The sequence below is a fragment of the Rosa rugosa genome, chromosome 6 (genome assembly GCF_958449725.1).
Source record: "Rosa rugosa chromosome 6, drRosRugo1.1, whole genome shotgun sequence".
Taxonomy (NCBI): Eukaryota; Viridiplantae; Streptophyta; class Magnoliopsida; order Rosales; family Rosaceae; genus Rosa; species Rosa rugosa.
The window spans coordinates 53,153,278-53,173,995 of NC_084825.1; the positions used below are offsets into that span (position 1 = coordinate 53,153,278).

Consider the following 20,718-nt stretch of genomic DNA (forward strand, 5'->3'; position numbering starts at 1 on the left):
ACATACTCTACGTGGTGGTAAGTCTTAATTGATGGTTGGCTTGTTCTCATTGCTCATGTACGAAATTACTCTTGTTGGTTGCTCCTTGATATAAAAAAAAAAAATGTAGTTGGTTAATGGAGCATGGTCAGGCTATTTCCAAAGTAAACAGGCCTCGGTCGTGACGAACGATATGAGGATTGGGAAGAAACGGGAATGGTTTGGTCACCCCGGTGGATTGTGAAACTATTGACTCGAGTAGATGTGCTCTTTGGGATGTCCTTGTTACATCTAGTACCCTAAAGTCATCTGACTTGGGAGCTGCTAGCATAATACTCGTTACATGGGTCGTAGTCTTCTTGAGCAAAAATGTTACTTTGTGTGAAAGGGCAAAAGAAAAATTCAAAATCAAGCCCACACGGTGTTATAAGGGGGAATAAAGTTTCTGTGCTTAAATGTGTTTCGTATGTGAGCATTGCTTTTCAGGTTTCCACAAATATTACACACCCCATCTTGAGATATGTTCACTCTTCACAACAAGAGGTATAGAATACTCGATCACCCTCTATCTTACCTTGTGATTGTCGGAATCAATTCACTCGTGTGAACTTATTTTGTTGCACTCTTGTTTATGGTTAAGTGGTATTGCTCTTGTTGGAAAAGCTATGCGAATTAAATCTGTTCTTAGCATTTGGATACAACTCACTCATTGTGTGTTTGCATTTCATTCTTGCATCTCTCATCACATGATCACACTTAGGGGGAGTATTAATACTTGGACTATCTTCCTCTGATTGATTCGACTTGGGCTACTGTCTATTATGCACTATCTATTTGTGATCCTCCTTCTACATTGCTTCCGCTACGTAAGTTACCTTTGTCATTCCTATTCAAAAAGGGGGAGAAAGCATATTCATAATTGTGATAACGTTATTCTATCTTATGCATTTTAAGAAATGTTTCAGGTATGAATGGATGAAGAGTTGTGATGTTCCTTCGGTACTTGTTGAGGGGGAGAGTTTGTCATAATTTATGTTTTGTATAGGAATGCCAAAGGGGGAGATTGTAAGTACAAGTTTTGATTAAATTGGTGTGTTGGCATTCCATACAAAACGGGAAAATATCTTTGAGGTTTAACTTTCTTTATTTAAAGATATTTTTCTGTTTATAAAATTGTGTATTTGATTCCCTAGGATTTTTAGGATTTTATGGATATCTTGGAATAAAAGCTCTTTCCTAATAGAAGTCTAATTAGGGTTGTTTCTGGTTTGTTTGAGTGGTTGCCGCTGGTTGAATATATATTGCAGAAATATGCATGGCAAAAAGGGGTGAAAAACGCAAGAATAAGTGTAGGTGTCTTGCATGGTTTTTGAGTTTGTGTCTTCACAAAGAGTCAAAACACTTGATCCATGTATAAGTGTTTGTGATCATAGTTTCATATGCATAATACTCTCTCAAGATCAGTAGGGAGACTGTGAAGAAAGAAGAACAAGATTTGAAGATTGTTCAAGTGAAGGAGTTCAAGAACGAAGACAAACTTTGTATTGGATTTTGTGTGAATCTTATAGCCGAGCTAGTGCTATATTCAAAGTTTGTAAAAGAACATATCCTTTTCAATATGATGATCTTTATTTTGGGTTCTCATGAGTAAGAGCCCCGCAGTGTTTTTTAATCTCATATTTTGAGATTTTCACTGCGTAACCAAAAGTCTGGAGTTTGGTTCATTGTTTCTGATATCTGCCCAGTAGGGATTGATCCATACACTGCAATCCTCGTTTTCCAGAAAATCATATTCTGTCCTTGTATTTTCAGATTCTCCGAGCCCTCCACCACCTCAACCGGGTTTGAAGTCGGATCCTCGCCTTTGGGGTTACCCTGCGCCTTCAAGTCCCCCGGTTTGCTTCGTATACCGGTGGTCGGAAAACAGGTGCATGCCCTTGCCGTCAAGGCCGAGCAGATATGTGACGTCTGTGCTGTTGGGTGCAGTGTCTTTGATATGTACTGAAAAACCGGTCTCCGAGATTATGCCCGGAAGCTGTTTGATAAAATTCCTGAGAGAAACCTTGCCACTTGGAATGCCTACATGTTGGGAAGCCGAATTCTGTGCATTTCTCAATGCCTGCTGTTCGGAACTTGGGAGACAGTTGCATGGGTTTGTGGCGCGATGTGGGTTTGGGAAAGATGTGGTGATGTGTCAGTGCTCAATAAGCTAGCTTGTGGATTTTTACGGGAAATGTCGCACTTAGTCTGATGCCTATTCTAACTTGTGTTGTGTGGTTTCTTTTCACTGGAAAAATCTAGATTCGATGTGTTTTTGCTTAATTTCTCATTTTGATTGGTCTATGTTTTGATACAAAGCTTCTGGCTCCCAATGAGGCCTGGCGGTGTTCTCTGTAACATGGCAGAGAGTATGTGGCTCCATACACATCTTATTGAAGATATGATCTCTGTTTGCCGTCTAACATTCAAGGGGTCAGTCAACTATGCATGGACGAGTGTTCCTACATATCCAAGGTAACAACATAATTTGTTTCCTATATAATTTGTTTCTTACATATGCAAGTTTTGTCATCAACTTCAGTTGGATGGTTTGGCATTATAAGAGAACTTGCCAGTCTGAGATAAATTGAATTCTTCCCATTCGGGGATCAGGTAGATATTATGAAGTGATTCTTAATCTGAGATTACTGTCGTGCAGTGGTGTTATAGGTTTTCTGCTATGCTCAACAGAAGGGCCTCCTGTTGATTTTAAAAATCCAGTCAACTCCATTGAGAAGTTGGAAGGAGCTGTCAAACACAGAAGAGAACTTCGGTTCTATAACTCTGAGGTAGGAGTCCCAAAAGTTTTTCCAATTCACCCTTGAGAAGAAATTGATCTTCTACTTTAATTTCCTTTATTCAGCTTGGGTTTGTTTGTTCGTTTGACAGATGCACTCAGCTGCCTTTGCCTTCCTGCTTTTTTGAGGAAGGAGGTGAGCGCACTCTGTGATTCTTCAACTCCAGCAAGACAAAGCGGCTTGTCCTAGTAAATAACTAGCGACGACTGGTTACTCTATCTTCCTGATTATTGAAATGAGTACCGCATGGAAGAATAGAGACCAGGTAATTATCAGGTGTAGATGGAGCTCCTTTTGAAGCATCGGTGGGATTTAAGTTTTACTGTGATGTTATGTCTTGAATGACCTATTACTATATGTTTAGCCCTGTTACATTATTGGATCTTATGAGTAATTTGCTCAGTAATCAAATAATTATGAATATTTTCATTCGATTTTTTTTTTTTTTTCGTTTTTAGGCAATGATCGATTTTTCTTCAAACGATATGAAAATACAACTAGCGTTATGATTAACAGCTCTTGTCGCATTTAGAGTTGTTTTGAATTAACACACAATACAGGATAACTACTAGCTAGCATCTGATCTTGTTTTGTCCTACGAATTAAATAGCTAAAGGTAACCATGTTAGCAACGATTAACAGGGTATAGCCGCAGGTACCCAAGTTCTTGGGAGTAAGTAGACAACTGAGGAGCTTTTATATGCTTCTTTGATCGTTTGCGGCGACGGGCTCTTAGGGAAGAAAGAGCCAATTCCTCCAGCTGAGAATTGTTTCTGTTCAAATCGGGAACCGCCTTGCTGAAATGCCACCAGAATTTGGAGACCACAGCCTTCAAGTCCTTTGCCATGAGAGTAAAGGCTTCAACTTTTGTATGGCATTTTACATTTTGGGTCGAGATAGGGAGGTCGGAGAAGGACATGTATGAGGAAGCCCAACTCAAAAGTTCTTCTCCATAGAAATCACCTTTACCAAGACACTGTGTGATTGAGGAACCCATTTTTATTGAACCATCAGTACTTGTTGTGTAAGTCCATATAATGCCTTCTGCGTTGAAGAGCATTAGATCAAGTGGTTCTCCTGCTCGAATTACATAACTGTTCTCTGTGTAGATTACTGGTTTCAGATTGTCGCAGATGAGTTTTAACACACTTTCATCCATATATCGAAGCATCGGTACCTATATATATAAAGCTCAGGTCAATCCAATAAGAATTAGAACATGCAAGATAATTCATGGACTGAAGCCAAGTTTGGGGAAGCAAGTATTTACTTTCTTAAGTGAGTCCATGCAGAGAAGGCGCTTTATGGACCTTCTGTCCTTCCGGGGAAGAATAGAGAGTAGATTCTCCACATGAACATCTTTGTTTTCTTCCAATTTCTGTCTTACGTTTTCGATGATCACTGTCTTCATATCGTTAGGGAGATGATTTCTGGACATCCACCATTGTATCTCTAGCTCTTTCATTATCATCTTCTGTCTTATCTCTTCCGATTTCGTAGTTGCCAACTGTATATACGTCTGTTATTCCACAACACAGACAACAATGGAGCTCAGCACAATGTATCCTTTTTGAATTTAAAAACTAAACAGTGGAGAGCTGCATTACCAACCTGTACATTTCCAATAAGATACAAAAATAGTAGCAAACCAATTAGAGATATAACGATTGCGAAGCAGTTTTCCCACACATAGGTACTCGTTTCCAAATTTTGACCAAGAGAACTGCAGAAATTTACAATAGTTAGTTTTGAACACTGCGAATGACATCACAGTATATACAGTTTATATGTATCTGTATATGCAGACCTTAGATTTCGCAGACCCCACCAGAAAGAGTAAAAGAACTTCTTGGGAAAATCAGACAAATCGGGCTCAAGGGCATTAAGGAAGATTCCAAAATTAAATTGTGTTGCATTTGATGGAATTGCAGCCGAGCAATTTTTGCTGAGGAGTGTGATATATTGTTGATTTCTAGGTGTGTCATCACAGTAGTAAGTTGACATACATTCTATAATATTAGGATGTCCTTCACAAGCCCTGTGCCAGCATGATGTCTCTCGTTGAATAGAAATGAAATACCAAAAGGCTCCAAGTACCTAAAAATTAACAGCTTAATCAATCAATAGAAAACTCAGTCAAGCAGTAGGTACCAAAGGAACTAATTAAAGATTTATGGGAATGATTACAATGGAGATTAAACTTACATGACTAGCGAGGATGTAGAGAAAAATATTGAATGCACCTCTAGCCCATATTCCAGTTTGTTTAAGTTCTTTACACGAAAGGTAGATTCTATAAATCTTTGGCATATATTGAAAGAGCAGGAACCCGTTTAAAATCTTCCTTCTGTAATCTGAGCCATCCATTTTCAGAAAGAATACCAGCAGCGCCACCTTCAAAAGACACACAATTGATGAATTGAATATATTAGCTAGGCTCAAAAGGGAAAATCTAACAATGTACAGGCATAGCGGAAAATATGTTATGTCTTACTTGTGGGATCGGAAGAATGGCTATAAAGTCTATAATGATGGAGATAGATAACCAGGACATCTTCTGAGATATTGCCTTGGCAAAGCCAAGTAACTCTGCCTTTTTCCATGGCCAACCTGGCTTTCCTCTTTTTGATATCTCTGACACCACAGTGTTGGTACTAACACGAATTTCATGTATAATATGCATTATGAAAGTCATATCGGTGAGTGATCGGAGGACTAGAGCTGCAGTTCTCACCCTCTTGTCCCCATCAATGCACTTTTTATCTTTGTTGATGTAGGGGATGTAGAAGAACAAAGGGTCTGCGGTTACTGAAATCAGACATGAAATCACAAATATCTTATACCACATTGCAATGAAAACCCCCTGGGGGTCAAAAAATTCCTTAAAGGTAGGCCATTTTGTCTCTGACAATATTGAATGTCCTCCACTGTTCATAGGAGTCTTAGGAGATTGCAGCCTCCCTTTACTGTCTAAAGTGTAACCTGCTGTAATGCTGATATAAAAACATACAAATTAGTTGAAGCCATGAGATGAGAACTAAAAAATGGACGCGAGCTAGCTTTCATTACATGAAGTTTTTTTTCTTTCAAGCGTATTGAAGTTGTTTAGGCCTTTAGGGACTAAAAGTGAAACAAAAAAAACTACTGACAATTTGTTGAAGCAAGAGTAATTTGGCTCCTAGAAGCGGCTAACCTTATGATGAAGCTGTCGTCTGGATTAATAGCCATAAATCAAGTGCCTGACTATGTAAGTATCTTATATGATGGACAAATTAGTAAGTTATGCAACCAAAATTGGACTTGGGCTTAGAGTTTTTCTTTTGCAGAAAATCCAGTACGTTGAAACTTGCAACAGAACTGAAATCGGAAGCTATTAATTACTATGTCAAAGAACATTGTTCACACTCCGTTTTATAGACTTATATGCAGCATTAGGTCGACAATTAATTAGAAAAAGAAAAGGTCAGTTGTTTTTTGAAGAGAAAGAAAAGGTCAGTTGGGTTGGGTTAGACAAGTTGTTGATTCTATATACTTAAACAAGGGCATGCAACACGAGGTGATCGTTTCATTGGTGGTACTAGCTAGTCTTGAAGATCGAAAGTCAATCCAGATATCACATTCGTTCCCTTAAGTTGTATTATTTATCTTCATTTCCTGTCAATTACTATGGATTAGTTGAACAATTACTAATCTCGGTTGATCCGTTAAAACTCTACTTGTCCACTGGGGTTGCCACTGCCAGTACTATATGAAGATTATATATGAATCATGAGCGTATTACCTCTCAAGTGGCCGGAACCATCAAATCCATGGGCGGCCACAGCAACAAGGCAATACTGCCATTCCTTGATCGAGGATGTATTGTCAAAGGTTCATGTCACATTGGTTAATTGTTTCATACATAGAAGACTATTCTTATATACGTCACAAATTACGCGGTTAGTGCTTAACTATCTTGAAATCCAGTCATGAATCTCTAAACTTGAAGCTAGCTGGGAAGTGGTAAGTGTCTAGGAAGGTAGCTACTAGCTAGTCTGCTTTCTAACTTTTTTTGGTGTTGATCTTCTGGAAGAATAATAAGTTCATTTTTTGTGTTGTACACTATTCATGTAATAAATTGGTGTATGTATTAGTTTGAATTGAACAAATTAGTCTATGCCTTTTTGACACGAACTTACTTTTTCAGAATATCCTTTTCTAGATTAGTCATCAATTAGCATCTTGCAAGATTGAGAGATTAACTTGGTGCACTTGTTCTTAACTTCTTACAAAGTATGGTTTGTCAAAATGTATAAGATGGTTTGTCAAAATGTACAAGATGGCTTGTCAAAATTTATATACATTTTGATTGACAAACCATCTTATTTTGTAAGAACAACTGCACCAAGTTAATCTCTTAATGTTGCAAGTTGCTAATTGACTAATCTAGAAAATGACACTGAGGAATCAATAATTGAAAGTAAGAAAATATAAACTAACTTCAAGTTTAGAGTGCAAATTGATATTAGACTAACAATTAATTGGTAATTACATTATACTACTCATTCAACTTCCTCACTTTACAGTTATAGAACATCGTCTCGTCATACAGATCGATCTTATCCAAGAAATTGCTTTCCAATTGAACTCTGGCTAAACAGTATGCGCGGTATATATCATTGGAAAGAACTACGTACAGTGCAGTATTTTACTACTTTACATATATACTTAAAATGTGATTGGCCAACAAAATATATATCTCCCAGTGAACCAATAATGCATGGTCAGCAGACTGATCAGTAAGACAAGAAAAACCGGCAGGTGCCATATTCTATTATTCTATTTAAGTTATAAAGCATCCAGATTCTGGATCATACATAGAAGTTTCAGAATTCAGATAGTTGCAATTTTTGATTTTAGGGGTTTTGTTGGAGATGTTCTAAGTTAATTAGGATAAAAAAGTCAATAGCTTGAATCAGAAAGTTCTTAGCTTATTGAACAGAGAACATAACAGAAATATTAGTCTACATATGACTAGCTACTAGGGTACTACATGATTAGCATTAGGTTCTCTTCTGCAGATACTCAATTCGTGTTCTTGGCGAGGTCGCAGCTCCTACTCCTACGGTAGCCGGCCTATTTGGGTTACTGCGGTTTCGACGGAATGACGTTCCTATGGTAGAGCTCGCCACCCTCTCCTTCTCTCGAGGATCATCGTAATTCCAATACATTTTGCACTTGGTGGCGACTGCTTTCAAGTCCTTGGCCGTGATAGCAAACCCTTCCACTCTTGTATGACATTTCACATTTTCTTTTGAGATCGGGAGGGTTGCAAACGAGACGTGTTGCATGTCCTTCGACGCCCAACTCAGAAGTTGTTCATCTCCATAAATGTCACCTTTCTCAACCGTCCTGTGGATCTTAGATGGAGTACTAGTATTCGACGAGTAGATCCACATAGTTCCTTCGGTGACAAGCACCATCCGATCAACTGGTTCATCCACCTTGGCAACATATAGCTATGCTCAGGGTATATCACAGGCTTCAGATAGTCACATATCATTTTCAAAACTTTTGGATTCATACCTTCAAGCATTGGTACCTACAAACATGTATATACACATTATATATATGAAAATCTTACAAGAATTGATTGAGTATCAATATGTAACTAAGAGTCCTACTTTTCTCAGTGTACTCATGCAGAGAACACGCTTTAGAGATTTTTTGGTTGACCAGGGAAGAATGGAGAACAGATTCTCCATGTCAGCATGCTTGTCTTGTTCTAATTTTTCTCTTATATTTGCCATGATTTCTTTCCTCAAATTAGCAGGGAGGCAATTTTTCTCCATCCACACTTTCATATCTTGCTCTTTTGATTTGATCTTCCTTCTTATCTCCTCTGACTTCTCAGTTTCCATAGACATAAATGTCTGCATACAAAAAGTTGAATTTAATTAGCTAGATCCTCCAAACCTGTCCAGCCAAGGAAATAATATATAGATAGATTGATTGCCAACCTGCACATTTCCGATGAGGTACAAAAACAGTAACAAGCCAATGATAGAAATAAGAATTGCGAATAAATTCTCCCATACATAGTTACTTGTTACAAGATTCGTGCCAAAATTACTGCAAAGAATCAACCAAATGATCAAGCATATGCATTCATATTTGTTACGTATGGAAGAAAAATATGGTACAATATTGTAAGATATTCAACTTATTGTATAAGAATCATTAATTATAATTATAATTAGCATATATATGCAAACCTCAAATTTCGTAGACCCCACCAGAAAGAGTAACACAACCTTTGTGGAAAGTTGGTTGATGCCGTGTTATTAGACATCAGAGAATCAAGAAATATTCCAAAATCAAATGGTCCAGTAGCATTGATAGGGCACGATGCATTCAGAGATGTTATAAGTGTCACCATATCGTCTGAATGTTTGTACTCATCACAATAAAAGGTACTTGTACAGTTGTGACCACAACTTCGATGCCAACATGATGTCTCTCGTTGAATCGAAAAGAAATACCAAAAGGCTCCAAGTACCTATCAAAAGGCAACACATAATTAAGATAAATTTTAATGGTCTCAGTAGGACACTAAAGGAAATGTAAATGTAGGATGTGCTCTCATTCATTGCCGACTTCTTTTAGTATATAGGAATAGAGCTTCTCTCCATATAAATCTATAGATTCTGCTCATATATGCAGGTCCCTTAGTTTTGTCAACGTTTATCAAAGAAGCTGTCAAAGTGGCCAGGCACTGTGCTGCAATGCACAGTTGGAGCATTTCACATGCGCCGAAGGGGTTTATCTTTGGCCTAGGAAGCCTTTGGGTTCCCCTTGACAAAGTCAAAAAAAAAAAAAAACTCATACATGCATTGGTCACTAAAATAGAGATAAAACATAAATTGACAGCAAAAAGAAACTTACGTGACTTGCAAAGATATAGAGAAAGAAATTGAATAGTCCCTTAATCCATATTCCATGACTCTTTGTAAGTTTTTTCGAAGATAGGTGTATACGATAAATTCTTGCCAAATATTGAGCGAGAAGAAAGAAGTTCAAAAATCTTCCTGTGGTCCAAATATCCAGAGCCTCTCATTTTGAAGAAGACAACAAGTAGTAGCACCTGGACAACATAGATAGTAATCAGTACGTAAGAAATTCATTAATTAGTCACAAGTTGCTGGTAGTTAAACCTAGATAGCTGATTAAGTATGAGGTTTAACTTAATTATCTTACCTGTGGGATAGGAAGAACAGCTAGAATGTCAGTTATGAGAGAGCGCCGTGACAAATTGTCAATTATTGCATCAACATATTCAAAGAAACAGAAAAATTTCGATTCTTCCTGGGTAGCCATCTTATCCGAGGCTGCAGCAATCATAGCTTCACGAATTTGATAGATATGCACTATAAAAGTGATATCCATGAGTGATCGCAAAAGAAGAGTTACGTTCCTCAGTTTTATGTCTGCTTCAAGGCACTTCTTTTCCCTATCGATGATAGGAATGTAAAAGAACAATGGATCCAGTGAGACTGCGATAACACACGAGGCTACAAATATCGAATCCCACCATGAACCTCGAACCGAAAAACTAGTCCACCACGAACTAAATCTCCTTTTCGTTTTTCTCATTTCTGATGGTTTCCGACCATATCCATAATGAGTAGTGTAACCTGTGAGACTGATAAGAAGATGGAAAATGCAATCAGAAAGGAAAAAGAGCTTGCATGTGTATAACTTTTCAGAAAACGTACAGGTCCGCAATTCTAGATTCAAAGAAACTAACCTTACTTCTGGGGCTTCATCCATCGAGTTAATCATAATTATTGCTGTTTAGATCATGCAAAGAAATTAAAACTGATGGAATTTGAGTACAATTGTAAGACTTTATAATAAGGATTAATTTGTGTGCGGTGTACCTCTTGGTTCAGTTGTTGTAGGCTGGTAGGTAGTGGCCGTTGACAATTTCCAAAGACCTTGTCCTAATTAAGCTAGTGGCCATTGATGAATTATTATTACCAACTAATTAAGCTAGTTCCAGTTGTTCATGAATGACTTCTTCCTGCAGCTTGCTCGGAATGCAATTGACCTAAAACCATCCCTCATTTAGAAATAAAATTAAATATAAAAATTATAAGAAGTATCTAAGGGTTAATAGTTGATTTGGTAGTTTCTATTAGTGGACTATATATAACCTCAACAAAGGTGACACACCAACAACTGCTGACACTAAAAGATAGAAATAGAGGTAGAAAAAATAATTAAACTCAACCAGAAGCGATTTGCTCATTGACTCCGACCTCATTATGCATGATTTGCATAAAATTTGAGTTTTTTATTTTCATTTTTCTATTCCGAGACAATTAAGTTTACGGATTCAATATTCTAGTTTTGCAAGTTGCTAATTGATTTAAATCTTTCAAGTCACCCAAGAACTGAAAAAATATGGGCACTAGGTGTTACCATTTAGGGTACCAAGTTGTACTTCATTGTGGCATACCTACCAAGTTGACTAATAGCGTGTTAGCAATTTCGCCCTGAAGAGTAAACAAAACTTTTTAGTTTATCTTTTTTTTTTGTTTCTAATTTTTTTTAATAAAAGAGAGATTTGTATTTGGAATCTCACCTATCATTGTGATAGACATCAAATATTTGACAACTAGTTATTGACTCTCCCTCAAACGGAATCTTGAAGAAACTAATTAATCTTGAAATTTGAGATGGTTCTAGTGCACCAGATGCATGCATTAATGTCTTGCATGTTACAGTTGGTTCGAAAGTCCAATATTGAACTGGTGGGAAACTTTCTCAAATAATTTTTAAAAAAAAATGGTGGGAATAAAAGAAATCTGCTCACACGACTCCGACTTCGACCAATAAATGAAATAAGAAGATCAAAACTCAATCTTCTTTATAATCTCAAATTGATAGTAAAATAGGCAGTTACCCATCGATAACAAGTAGCAAATAAGCTCAAGTACACAGCGACACAAGGACGAAACGACGATATATATGTAATTAATAAAACTAGCCAGCTTGAAGGTGTTGATCGATAGCTCTAGCCGGGCAAATGCACAAGTGCCCTTGATCACTGGCTAGGGGCGATTTGCAGGCTTCAGCTTCGCATCATCCACTATAGCCGGTGGGGTTGATGATCGATGTTGATACACGCTTCTTTGGCATTTGTTGTTGCTGAAACTGCCCCAGGGGTGTGACCTGATCCACCGCCTCATCTTTAGAAGCATTGTAGTCGAAAGGCCAAAAATTTTCGCATTTAGTTACTATGTTTTTCAAGTCCTTGGCCATGAGAACGAACGCCTCTACCTTTGTGTGACACCGGACATTTGCAGCTGAGGTAGGGAGTGCCACAAGAGATGATGATGCAAACTGCAGAAGAGCGTGTCCATAAGAATCACCCTTCTTGAGGAAGTTGGTGTCCATGGATGGAGAAGTAGCCAGTCCTGTTGCTTTTCCAAAATGACTACTCTCAGTAGCAGTCATGTAAGTCCACATAAACCCTTCTGTAATGAATACCATTCGATCAAGTGGTTCTCCCATCTGAAAAACCAGGGTATTCTCTGGGTAATTCACCGGCTTCAGATAGTCGCACATCATTTTCAAAACTTTTTCATCCATCTGGCTAAGCATTGGTGCCTAAATATGTATATACACCACTAATTAATAAGTTTACAATATATAATAAACAACACACACAAAGAAGGGTGAGTACTGTGATGTCGAACATACTTTTCTTAGCGCACTCATGCAGAGAACGCGCTTTAGAGCTTTCTTGGTATACCAGGGAAGAATAGAGAATAGATCCTCCAGATCTGCATTTATGTCCTCTTCCAATTTTTGCTTGATGTTTTTCATGATCTCTTCCTTCATGTCATCTTGGAGACCATTTTTTTCCATCCACTTTTCTATATCGTTCTTTTTGGTCTGAATCTTCTCTCTTACCTCCTCCGCTCTTGTAGTTGCCTTCGCCATATATATCTGTTTCATATGAACTCCATCAATCACCTCCTCAAATCATTTCTATGTACAAGTATATATAATATATACGTAACATGAGTGATTAATTACCAACCTGAACATTTCCAATGAGATATAGAAACAATAGCAAGCCGATGATAGAAATAAGAATTGCAAAGGTGTTTTCCCACAGATAGGTACTTGTTTCCAAACTTGTGCCAAAAGAACTGCCACAGAAGAAATTGTTAAATAATAAGTAATTGTGAAATACTAGTCAATTAATAACCGGCAAAAATTTTAAACTACATGTTTATAATGAAGATTACCTTAAGTTTCGCAAGCCCCACCAAAAACAGTAACCAATCTTTGTTGGAAAATTTATTGGCCCCTGGATATCATTTTTGAGGGCATCAAAAAATATTCCAAAATCAAACGGTGGATCAGTCACATTATATGGAACTTTCACAATGCAAAGTTCTCCTAGAGTTTTATTGACTTGTTCGGTTATATTTGCAGTTTTGTCATGGCAGTAAAAAGTACATTCTGATTCTGATCGTTTTGTATCAATGCAAGTTCGGTACCAACATGATGTCTCTCGCTGAATAGAAAAGAAGTACCAAAAGGCTCCCAGTACCTAAAAGAAAACAGACTCATATCAATAAAAATTTATGTTGGGAGATACTGGTAATAGAACTATCTGTTTGAACACAAATTTGAATGGTGTCTGCAATAGGATGAGTATCCACCTAGCTAGGATTTTATATGTAATTAGTGACGTTTTTTAATCGGTCATTGTCTTGCAATAACGTTGGTAAATATTATATTTTAAAAGTATCTTACACACTTATATTAATTAATCAGGACCGCTGCATTATTTGCTATGTAGATTTTTTACAGTTAGAACTTGACAAACACGCCACTAATTAATTCAAGCATATTACCTAAGTCAATGGAAGAAAAACAAATGAAAATCATAATTAATGAATTGAGAAGGGGTCAGATGAATAAACTTACATGACTGGCAAGGATGTAGAGAAAAAAATTGAATGCACCTTTAACCCATAGCGTAGACTGTGTAACCACGGCAGAGGATAGATAAATTCGATATATTCTTGGCACATATTGGACCAGAAGAAAACCACTCAGAATCTTTCTTCTGTCCAAATAGTTACTGCCTTCCATTTTGAAAAACAATCCTACTATTAGCAGCTGGACAAAATAAACAATCGTTTGTTAAGAAGTCCATTAATTACTGCTGTTTGAGCTAACTGCTAGCTAATAATCAATTTACACCAAAAAGAAAGTTACAATTTGTCTTACTTGTGGCATGGGGAAAATAGCGAAAACGTCGGTTAGGAAAGAGCGCCATGACAACTTGCGAGAAAATGCCTTCGCAAACTGAATCATCTGAACTCGGGATACTGATTCCCATTCCCAATCCGAATTTGTATCCCTTGGAACCTTTGAGGCTGCAAATTTGATAGCTTCACGAAGTTGGTATATGATATGCACTAGGAAAGTGATGTCCGTGACTGTTCGGGAAACCAGAGCTGCAGTCCGCACTTTTTTATCGATTCCCATGCACTTTTCTTCCTCTTTGATGTATGGAATGTAAAAGAACAAAGGATCAAATAAAACTGCAATCACACATGAAGTTACCAGTATCGTATTCCACCATGGATTCAAAACTGAAAGAATTTCCGCAGCTGTTGGCCTCTTCCATTTGTTGCTGGCTTGAAGTTCTCCAGGTTGAGGTGTCCGTACTGGATGTTGCAATAGAGCCTCCGGACTGTTGAAATCATAACCTATACCTGGTGTAAGGCTGATAGAAGAAAAACAAAATTAATGTAAATGAAGTCGTCAACCACAACTGACCATTGAACAAAAAGCTAAATGAATCCTTAAACTAAATTAATCAGAGTCGATGCCCTCTCGAAAGGAGAAGTCCTTTTCCCAAAAGAAAAAAAAAACACTCTTGCAGAAAACTAACAAGCTTGGTTTTTAAAACAAACCTCATTTCGATGATGCTCTCATCGTATGGTCCCTGATGTTTAGACATAATTATTTTATGCCCTTCTTCTGTGCTGTATGGAATGGTTTCTGAATTACTAACAGAGCCAAGCAAAGTCTTCGTAGTCCCGCAATTTTCCGAACCGCAGTCCTGAAATTTGAAAAATATATGAAAATTAATTATAGAAATGATTAGTATGGTTAAGATCTAGAACGAGGAATGACAGTACTTAGTACGTACCTGGAAGCTAGAAATGTACGTGTTTAATTTATATACGTTTTACAATCAGAAATAGAGAGAGAATTAACAATTAAGGAAGATATATGTAGACAGAGTATATATATACGTACTTCAGGAGAGGATGTTCAACTAGACAACTCGTAGTACTGGTAGCTAGAGAGCAAAGAATGGCGCTCTAGCTATGATGTAGGATGATACATAAGCTAGAAATTCAGCTGGAATTCCAATACTTCCCAAACCCCAGATCAAACTGAAATAGCCTATGAACACAACTATGTCCAGAATGAATTATATAGGGGAGTGAAATTTGCACTCCCCAAATTGCATACTCCCCAAATTGCAAACTACACTCCCACCTTCTATATTTGATACTTTTATAATTTTCTTTGCATGTCATTCCCATTCTACCCCTCTCTCTCTCTCTCTCTCTCGTCTACTTCTCTCTCATTGATGTTTCTACTTCTCTCTCCATCTGCTTCTTCTCCATAGAGAAGATAATATCTCAAATCCCAATCTCTAATTCTATCTCCAAATGAGATGGATTCTTTTTTGGACTCGCTAGTTGCCAAGCAGAGGTGGTGATCAGAGGCCGTGTGTGCCACCCAAGCATGAGAGACCCACTGGATATGGAACTCGATTTCATGACCCCGAAAGCTCACATTTGATCAAGTGGAGTTGGAGTCCAACAATCAAAGTAGCAACATCAAGAAAGTGGGTTCTAGACTTCTAGTGGTAAGAAGAAGATGTCCACTGCTGGGTTTAATCTTAACTTGAGTGCATTGAAGAACAAGAAGCGGAAAGCAAGAAGAACGAGATGGCATTGGTACATGATTTCTCTCCAACTCCTATTAAGGGTAATTGTTAGCTCATTGCCTCAAATAGTCAAATGTACTGCAATTTTTCATGGGTTATGTACGTACTTATGTAGATCTCTACTTTTATTTTGTTTATTTGTGTTATTTGAATAAATTGAGCTCTTTTTAAAATGAAGAATCTGAGTTGAGCAGAGGGTATTACATCAATATTGTATTTGAGATTAGACCCATTAGATTTTATATGAAAAATATGGATTCAAAGAGTTCCAGAAAGAGGGATGAGAAGCTTTTTCAAGTATAAGCTGAAATTTTTTCTGAACCATATAAAAACTCAATCAAGGAATTAAAGTTTGGGGCTTCTTTTGTAGTTTTAGCAGGGGAAAGATTAGAGTTTTAATGAATTCGATAACCGATAGTCTTCGGTATGATCTACTATTGGTTTCTCAACTGTAAATGTGTTTGGTTCAGGTATGGAATAAGGGCAAGATCAGGTATGGAAGAATCGAGGAAATCATCTTGAGGGTAGATTCTGTAAATATGGCGAGCAAGGGCTTCTGCAATGACCCGAGATTGGTCTCAGCCAAAATGGATTTCTGCTTTCTGGGGAGAAGATGAGTTGACTTAACTTGAAGGGTAATATTGAAAAATCACATGCCACAAAGATAAGAAAAATATTAAAAAATAGAGAGGGAGTGTGGTTTATAATAATTTGGGGAGTGCAAATTTCACTCCCCATTATATATATAGACTTAATTGCATGCATTCAGTACTAACTCAATAGTCAATAGGGATATAGGAATTAAAAAAAGACTTGGGTTAAGTCATGCATGAGTCGGTGTTTTGTTTGTACTGGGACATGTTGACGAACGGAGATTCTTCAGCCCACCTGGGTGGGTGGTCACCTGGGCTCTGTTAACAGAGCGTGCAATGCACTCGTTAACAGATTCAGTCTAAAACCTAAAAAAAAAAAAAAAAACAATCTGATCTTCAGTAACAATTGGGTTTACTGGCACGTGTTCTTCACGTGCGATGTTTATAATCGGGAAAGTCGACTTATTGTTCACGATGTTTATAACAGATTCCCATCGCCGGCTGCAAACCAGAGCAGAGAGTCGGCGATTGTCGAGAGTCGCTGAAACTTCATCGGAGCCCATTGGAACAGAAGATTTGCAACAAGTCCCTGCCATCCATATCTAATCAATATATGTAATTACCCATGTCAGCAGTGGAGTTCTCCTTTGGATTGATTGCTTAAATCTAAAGAGATTCAATAGGTTTGAATTGGATTGTGATTTTTTTTTTTCTGAGGATTTTCCTGATTCTTCTTCAACCTCCTCCAGAACCTGGGATTTCAAAATCTGAATTCAACACTTCACCCAAGTAGCTTTCTGATAACTAGTGGCTGCCTGTCGGAACTTCCCTGTCATCTCCCCTAAGTTCGGGGGACCCTTTGATCTTCTGAACAATATAATGAACATTTTTCATCAACAATTGAGCAATGGAAGCATCCTTATAGTGCTTAGACTTGCCGTCCAAATTAAACTGCAAAATTAAAATAATCCAAATTAAATGCAAAGCCAACGGGGTCTTCCCCTCCAATTCAGCAAAATTCCATATCCGGAGTCGTATGGTGGCTGGAGTACCGCGACCCGGTGGGTCTCTGACGTATGAATCAGAATTGACTCCGACGACGTCCATTCAAACACGGAATCAAGTCGTGTAAGTCGAGAATCTTGAAGAGCTTCTCGGCGACCTCTGGCTGATGCTGATGGCCTGGGCGAAGTAGAAAAGCTTAATTGTGTTTTTACTGGGTTGAGTGAAGAGTTTTTGTCCAATACTGTTTGAAACTGATGGTAATGGTCTAACAGATCATCCAATGGCTGAGATCTCTTAGTCGCTTAGGGGCAACCAGATCTCCTAACACCACATCAGGTGACCCCCCACCTGGGTGGGTAGAAGAATTTTCGGTTGACGAAGGCCTAGTCAATTATTCTTAATTTAATTGTCCTACTCAATAATAGTTTGTTCATTAATTCATTGATTCCTCATGCCTGAATCAATAAACTAGTAGCATCATACATATTCGTCATGAAGCAAGTGCAGAAATAGAAGTTACTTATTGAAGAGAGTAGACATAAGATGTGATGAGAAAAGTGTGTGTTGATTTCCTTTCTTGTTTTTCTACTTCTTTTTTTCTTTTATTTTTTTAACGTTAAGTGTGAGAAAAGTGAGAAATCGATCTAAATTTAAAATTATTTAATTTGAACTTTTTAACTTTTTATGGACTCATCTGTACATGTACCGAAAACTTTAACAGAAGTAAGAGAATAAAACTAACATAAGGGAGTGAACGATGGAGGTGTCAATTCACATTCTCTAGATATTGAACACAGAAAAGAGTCTTTGATACTCAATTAATATAGGTGAAAAATGTTAAATCTAAAATAACTTGTACATGTGTTTGTGTCAGTAGTTGGTAGCTAAGGACCCGCGCACACGAGAAACCCTATTAAAATGACACCAACAACCAAACTCACCACACATAACTATATATATAATATATGATCAATTACTCTTGCTTGGAAAGATTAACATGATAAAGTTTGATTTATTTGACAATATGAATGCGCAATGTGTTAATTAATTAAACTTTGAGCAACGACCTTTGGCCCAAAAAAAAAATTCAAAAAACATTACAACAACCATTTTTTTAACTTCTTGCTATGCCTTGGTGGATAAAGTTTTAAGGATTCATATTCATTAACCGTTTGACGAATTGTGTGAAAGGGAATGAAGAACTTAATCAAACAAGGGAGCGCATATATAGAATCATGAAACTATATATATAAGAGCATGAAAAATTTGATTGAAAAGTTAATGTTTTATACTATAAATGATCATCATTGTACTAATTTGATTCAAATCAATGAAAAATATATGCTCTCATTTACCTCCAAAAAGGGAGAGGTTTTTTTTTATAATGAAATTTGTTCATAAAATACAACAATATATTCTAAGGGTCTTGACTTAATGCTCAAATTTCACCTAAATGACTCTCATTTATCCCACCAACAAATTCAATTTAAATTCCCAGTCACCAATTTAAATGCAAAAAGTCACCTTTGAGCTCCAATAAATTAAAAAATTACGCACTCTGCCACTCACTCTCTCTCTCTGGCTCTCTGCTAATTGACCACCTCACTCTCAGATCTCTCTCTCCTCAACAACGGCGCGTCTTTCTCCGACGAGGTCCGAACCCTAACGGCGACAACCTTAACCTCTTCTTCCTAATCCTCCGATCTCCACTCCGCATTCAACATCCGCGACGCCGACCTCCGAGCCTTCTACGCTGGATTCTCCAGCTCCGGCGCCGACCTCGCTCCTTCGGGTTCTCCGAGCCCTCCACCACCTCAACCAGGTTTGAAGTCGGATCCTCGCCTTTGGGGTTACCCTGCGCCTTAAAGGCCTCCGGTTTGCTTCGTATACCGGTGGTCGGAAAACAGGTGCATGCCCTTGCCGTCAAGGCCGAGCAGATATGTGACGTCTTTGTTGGGTGCAGTGTCTTTGATATGTACTGAAAAACTGGTATCCGAGATTATGCCCGGAAACCGTTTGATAAAATGCCTGAGAGAAACCTTGCCACTTGGAATGCCTACATGTTGAATGCAGTGCGGGAGGGGAAGCCGAATTCGATTTCCTTCTGTGCATTTCTCAATGCCTGCTGTTCGGATACGTCGGCTTTGGAACTTGGGAGACAGTTGCATGGGTTTGTGGTGCGATGTGGGTTTGGGAAAGATGTGTGATGTGTCAGTGCTCAATGGGCTTGTGGATTTTTACGGGAAACGTCGCATTTAGACCAATCCATTTTTCTTGATTCTTATTTCTTCTCTGCGCACAAAGTCTGATGCTTATTCTAACTTGTGTGGTGTGGTTTCTTTTCACTGGAAAAATCTAGATTCGATGTGTTTTTGCTTAATTTCTCATTTTGATTGGTCTATGTTTTGATACAAAGCTTCTGGCTCCCAATGATGAACACTCTACTATACAAGTTTCAGCCTTTTCTGAGAATATAATGTTGAAGACGAGTTTTACAAGGTCTGAGAGAGCCAGCTGCTTCTCGTTTATGAACTCTCCATTGCCTGTGCTTGTGGGTTTTGTCTCTGCCGCTCTGGCATGCGTTCTTATATGCTTCAACTTCTGGGATGTGATACATGATTGTGGTAGGCCCAAATGTCCTATGTTTTCAGATTGGCCAATTTTTAATATGGTTCTCATTTACAATGTCTTCAAGTTTTTAATAATACTATTGTTGATGGTCTGCAAATGAAGTATTAAACTTGATCGCCATTCTTATAATTGGTAATATGTTATTATTGGTACTTGCGGGACTTGATAATTATGCAAGCAAAGACTGCAAATGGCTGTTGGGTTTTGGCTTCTGCTAAGTCTTGGTGCATATATAATGCAATTATATTTGAGTTTTTGCCATTGGAGATAACTGTTAAGTGTTAAAGAGTTTTCTTTCTTCAATAAAATTCTTTTATTGAGGGTCAATAAAAATTTTATTGCCCCCCAATAAAAGATTTTAAATTGATGTAATCTCCTCATCTTTTTCATTAATCAAAGTTTTATTTGTTAAATTTTAGAGAGATTAGTCCCCCTTTCCTGTAATAAATTTTGGGTGCGGCTATTGCCACCCTACAAGCTCCTTTGTTCACCCTACATTCTCTTCTCACCCTACACATACTTTTTTAATTTCATGTTTACTTTGTTCACCTATTTGCAGTACCCAAAATGCCCTTTTCCAATGTAGGGTTTAACTCAAATTCTTTTTCTATTTGGTTTCCTCCGCGTCTCTCTC

At 37.7% G+C, this 20,718-nt stretch overlaps 3 protein-coding genes and 1 pseudogene across 4 annotated transcripts; 1 reads left to right on the plus strand and 3 right to left on the minus strand.

Moving 5' to 3' along the window:
- The first annotated feature begins 978 nt into the window (after positions 1–978).
- On the plus strand, positions 979–3,250 carry LOC133718773 (spermine synthase-like). Its single transcript, XM_062145654.1, has 3 exons — positions 979–2,493; positions 2,678–2,807; positions 2,908–3,250. The coding sequence occupies exons 1-3, from the start codon at positions 2,351–2,353 to the stop codon at positions 2,941–2,943; spliced, it is 309 nt and encodes a 102-aa protein (XP_062001638.1). The 5' UTR covers positions 979–2,350; the 3' UTR covers positions 2,944–3,250.
- Positions 3,251–3,318: 68 nt separating this feature from the next.
- On the minus strand, positions 3,319–5,766 carry LOC133718772 (cyclic nucleotide-gated ion channel 1-like). The gene is made up of 6 exons (XM_062145653.1): positions 5,311–5,766; positions 5,022–5,210; positions 4,624–4,913; positions 4,428–4,539; positions 4,087–4,335; positions 3,319–3,993 (listed from the first exon to the last, which is right to left on the minus strand). Exons 1-6 carry the CDS (start codon positions 5,749–5,751, stop codon positions 3,442–3,444), a joined length of 1,833 nt encoding a protein of 610 aa, XP_062001637.1. The 5' UTR covers positions 5,752–5,766; the 3' UTR covers positions 3,319–3,441.
- A 1,939-nt stretch (positions 5,767–7,705) lies between these two features.
- Positions 7,706–10,865, minus strand: LOC133717774 (cyclic nucleotide-gated ion channel 1-like; annotated as a pseudogene).
- An 806-nt stretch (positions 10,866–11,671) lies between these two features.
- Positions 11,672–15,325, minus strand: LOC133717744 (cyclic nucleotide-gated ion channel 1-like). Of its 2 annotated transcripts, none has more exons than XM_062144465.1 (8): positions 15,153–15,325; positions 14,804–14,952; positions 14,112–14,613; positions 13,806–14,000; positions 13,118–13,425; positions 12,907–13,018; positions 12,564–12,812; positions 11,672–12,470 (listed from the first exon to the last, which is right to left on the minus strand). In XM_062144465.1, the coding sequence occupies exons 2-8, from the start codon at positions 14,848–14,850 to the stop codon at positions 11,943–11,945; spliced, it is 1,941 nt and encodes a 646-aa protein (XP_062000449.1). In that variant the 5' UTR covers positions 14,851–14,952; positions 15,153–15,325; the 3' UTR covers positions 11,672–11,942. The 2 variants fall into 2 exon arrangements, with proteins under 2 accessions (XP_062000449.1, XP_062000451.1); XM_062144467.1 differs by having other exon boundaries at positions 15,043–15,177.
- Between the last annotated feature and the right edge of the window lie 5,393 nt (positions 15,326–20,718).